Source organism: Penaeus chinensis, chromosome 19, assembly GCF_019202785.1.
Source record: "Penaeus chinensis breed Huanghai No. 1 chromosome 19, ASM1920278v2, whole genome shotgun sequence".
In the NCBI taxonomy this organism is placed as follows: domain Eukaryota; kingdom Metazoa; phylum Arthropoda; class Malacostraca; order Decapoda; family Penaeidae; genus Penaeus; species Penaeus chinensis.
Window position 1 is genome coordinate 25,680,998 of NC_061837.1, and position 5,000 is coordinate 25,685,997.

The 5,000-nt window shown below is 23.0% G+C and overlaps 1 protein-coding gene across 4 annotated transcripts in view; it reads left to right on the top strand.

Annotated features, from left to right (window-relative positions):
* The window catches only part of LOC125035098 (GMP synthase [glutamine-hydrolyzing]-like), a 30,786-nt gene that overhangs the window by 10,008 nt on the left and 15,778 nt on the right, over positions 1–5,000 (top strand). The window contains exon 2 of one of the 4 annotated variants that reach the window (XM_047627246.1): positions 1–83. This exon is cut by the window's left edge and continues 222 nt beyond it. The exons of the other annotated variants lie outside the window; for them this stretch is intronic. Within the exon in view, the coding sequence (XP_047483202.1) occupies positions 24–83 (60 nt within the window). The 5' untranslated portion in view covers positions 1–23. The remainder of the gene's footprint in view (positions 84–5,000) is intronic. 4 annotated transcript variants of the gene reach the window in all.

The following is a 5,000-nucleotide window of genomic DNA, read 5'->3' on the forward strand; positions in this document are numbered from 1 at the left end:
GAGAGTGCTGCCTCTTGTATCCTATGGTGCGTCCCGTGGTTATGGGAAAAAGAAGAATTCCAAAGAGCTTCAAAACTTTCTGTGTAGGTGGTGCTTTCTGGTTGAGGTACATGCTTGTGTGCGACTGCATTTTTCCTCCTTATTTTTTTTATTTCTTCGTTTATTTTTTTTTTGTGGTTAGGTTAGTTTGCTGCTACACCTCATACCTGGCACAACCCCCCTCTGTAACCCCCCCATCCCCCCATCTCTTCTCCCTTAGCCCCTCCCTTCCCTCTTACCCCATAGATCCTCCCAACCCTTCTTTCTCTCAATCCCCCCACCCCCCACCCCCCCCCTACCATTCAAGCCACACTGCCCTTAACTTGCATTGTGTGTGCATCTCTTTCGTATGTTCCTGCAGCATGGGTATCATGTTTATGATCAGTAGTAAAGTGATTAACAATTGCAATGATGATGATTTTGTTATTTGATATTTCGAGGTAGTTTGTAGTGTTCAATTTGTTATTATTATTATTATTGTCATAGATGTTCTCTCTACTTTTATTATTGTTGTTCTTAGAGGATTTTAGTAGACATGAGAATGGTTCTTATGGTCTAGATCATTATCGCAATTGTTTTCCTTTTGTTGTCATTATTTGTCATGCAATCACTCTTGGGTGATGAGATAACTGATTGTGCTGATCAGTGGTTTTATCAAACAGGCTTCAGGTGTCATTCCTTGAAACAGTATTGATGCTGTTTGATCCTGTTTCTGACTGACTCATTTTATTACCCTTCTTGAAGATCATTTTCAATTTCTAAATACCAGAATTTCTCTCATTGATTTTTTTTTGTTTATTTTTTAAGAGGGGAATTTTTGTTGTTTTTTGGTTTTGCTGCATCAGAGGATGATTTCCAGTGCTGCAATTTTTTTTTTTTAACAATAAATTCTTTTAATTAGCGTTTTTTTAAGTATCTGTTGTTATTTTTTAGGTGTGATAGCAAGAATGCCATGATGTGCTTGATGAAATTTTATTACCGTTGATTACTGACCGATTAATTTAGGATCACATTTTTGTTTTTGTTTTTTGTTTTGATAGTTTGTTTTTTGTTATAAGAGAGTGCAGAATATTAATAGGAGTGATGCTTGCCAAGCTTTTTTTCTTTATATTTTATTATTATTATTATTTTTTGCCTTGCATTCCTGTGTTACTGTTGTTATATTTTTGTTTTATATGTAGTTGTGAAAGTTATTTATTTTTGTTTATTTTTATTAAATAGGGTTGGACATTTATGATTATTAGGATGATGATGATGAAGATGATGATGGTGATGACTTTAATCATTATTTGTGATATGTATTTGAATAAATTAAACGTCATCATCATTTCTACATTATCATCATCAGTTAACAGGATTTTGTTCATAGTCATATTAGCATAGATAATTTAGAAATACTGAGTGGTGGTGGTAATTGTTATAGATATCAGAAATAATTATTTTATAAGGATAATTATTATCATTACCATTTTTTGTTTATATGTTAACTTATTATTGTGTTAATTTCAGTGCATTTTACTGCCATTGTTTTAATTCTGGCTATGTTATGTTGGCATTGCAGTTATTGAAAATATTGTTTGCAGGATGAAAGCTATTGATAGTGGTTTTATATGAATTCAGTTTCACTTAATCTCCTATAACACATTACAACTAAAAGTGTTCTGGTACAACTGTAATGACATGCCATGGCTGTAATTATTAGTATAGTTATTAGTAGTAGTGTAATAAGGACACAACAGTAGCATAAACAGATATTGTGTAGGTGACCAGTGGTGCTGATAGTGATGGGTAATGTGCTATGATATTTTAGGAATGATGATCTTTATTGTGGTTTATAACATGTTCTTATGATTTGATTGTGATTGTTCCTGATAATGATGATGATTGCTGATAATTAATATGATAGGGGTTTCATGATGAAGATCACAATGATGATGATAATGATAAATAATTTTCATCATTAATCATTATCATTATTTTCATCATCATTTTCATCATCATTATCATCATTATCATTATCATCATTATCATTATTTCATCATCATTATTTTCATCATCATCATCATCATCATCATCATCATCATCATCATCATCATCATCATCATCATCATCATCATCATCATCATCATCATCATCATCATCATCATCATCATCATCATTGATAGATTATTAGTAAATAAGTATATAATATATTGTGTATGTATTTATGTATGTATGTAGGTATTTATTTATATTTATATCTACCAGTATATGAATACATATATGTATACACATATACACATATATATACATAAATACATACTTAGATATACATATATGTATATTATATATATGTATATATATAAAATATATATAGTATGTATATTATATGTTATGTATATATATTGTATATATATTATATGTTATATACATTATGCATATATAACATATATATTATATAGCTATACAGTATAAATATATATATATATATATATAACATATATATTATATATCTATACAGTATAAATATATATATATATAACATATATATTATATATCTATACAGTATAAATATATATATTTAACATATATATTATATATCTATACAGTATAAATATATATATAGTATTTATTTTTACTATATATATTTATATATATACATATATATGTATATATATACACATACACCCATCCATATATGCATGCATACAAACATACATACATACAAACGAATATATTTATAAGCATATATGTATATATTGATATAATGTATGCATGTATATAATGTATACATGTGTACATATACATACACACACATATACATATATATATGTATATATACATTGGTATATATATATATATATAGATATATACAAGTGTATGTATATGTACATATATATTTATATATATGTATGTATGTATTTATATGTATGTATCTGTATATGTGTATGTTATATATGTTTATGTATTTATGTATATACAAATATATAGATATGTATGTGTATATATGTATATTTATATGTATGTATACATAAGTGTATCAATATATGCATGCATATGTTTATATGTATATAGATATGTATATATCTATCTATATATATATATATATATGCATATGTATGTATATTATTTGTATATATTTGTATATGCATATGTATGTATATTATTTGTATATATATGTATATGCATATGTATGGATAATTATATAAATATATATATGTATTTGTATGTATATGAATATGTATATGTGTAAATGTATGTGTATATATATGCACATATGTCTATGTCTTTTTATTTATGTACATATGTATATGGATATGTTTATATATAAATATGTATATATATGTATGTATATGAATGTACATCTATATATGTATGGTTATGTATATGGATATGTATATGTATATATGTATCTATATGTACATATATGTATATAAATGCATATATAAGTACATATACATATATACATATTTACTTGTATACACATATACATATAAATATATACATATATATGTACATATATGCATATACATTTATACATATAAATATGTACAGATATACATTTATACATATAAATATGTATATATATACACATTTATACATATGCACAAACTTATAGACATACATGTATATGTGTATATATATTTATATATATATATATATATATATATATATATTGATATTTGTTTTGAAGCATATGTATATATATGTATATGTATATATAGATATGTGTATATATGTAAGTACATGTAAAGTATATATATATATATATATATATATATATATATATATATATATATATATTTGCATGTATATAAAGGTATATATGTATATGTATGTATATGTATATATATATCATATGTATGTATATGTATATGTAGGTTTATATTTATATGTTGTATATGTACTTGCAGATGTATGATTGTATATGTGTATATATTTTTATATATGTATGTATTATATGTATACTGTGTATATGTAAATATACATGTATATGCACATATGTAAAGGTATACATGTCTATGCATATGTATAAATGTATATATGTATATATGTATATTTACATATAGTTATATATATGTATACCATATATGTGTGTTTTCTCTCTCTATTTATAGGTATATATATCTGTAGTATATATATTTGTATATATACATATGTATTTGTATGTCAGTATGTCTAAATATGGTTGTATATGTGTATGTATATATATGTATATTTATAAGTATATACATGTATATCTATGTATATTTATATGTATATACATGTATATTTATATGTATATACATGTATATTTATGTATATTTATGTATATTTATATGTATATACATGTATATTTATGTATATTTATATGTATATACATGTATATTTATATGTATATTTATATGTATATACATGTATATTTATATGTATATACATGTATAATTATATGTATATACATGTATAATTATATGTATATACATGTATATTTATATGTATATACATGTATATTTATATGTATATACATGTATATTTATATGTATATACATATATATTTATATGTATATACATATATATTTATATGTATATACATTTATATTTATATGTATATACATGTATATTTATATGTATATACATGTATATTTATATGTATATACATGTATATTTATATGTATATACATGTATATTTATATGTATATACATGTATATTTATATGTATATACATGTATATTTATATGTATATACATGTATATTTATATGTATATACATGTATATTTATATGTATATACATGTATATTTATATGTATATACATGTATATTTATATGTATATACATGTATATTTATATGTATATACATGTATATTTATATGTATATACATGTATATTTATATGTATATACATGTATATTTATATGTATATACATGTATATTTATATGTATATATATGTATATTTATATATGTAGATGCATATATCTGTACGTATATATGTATATATATGTATA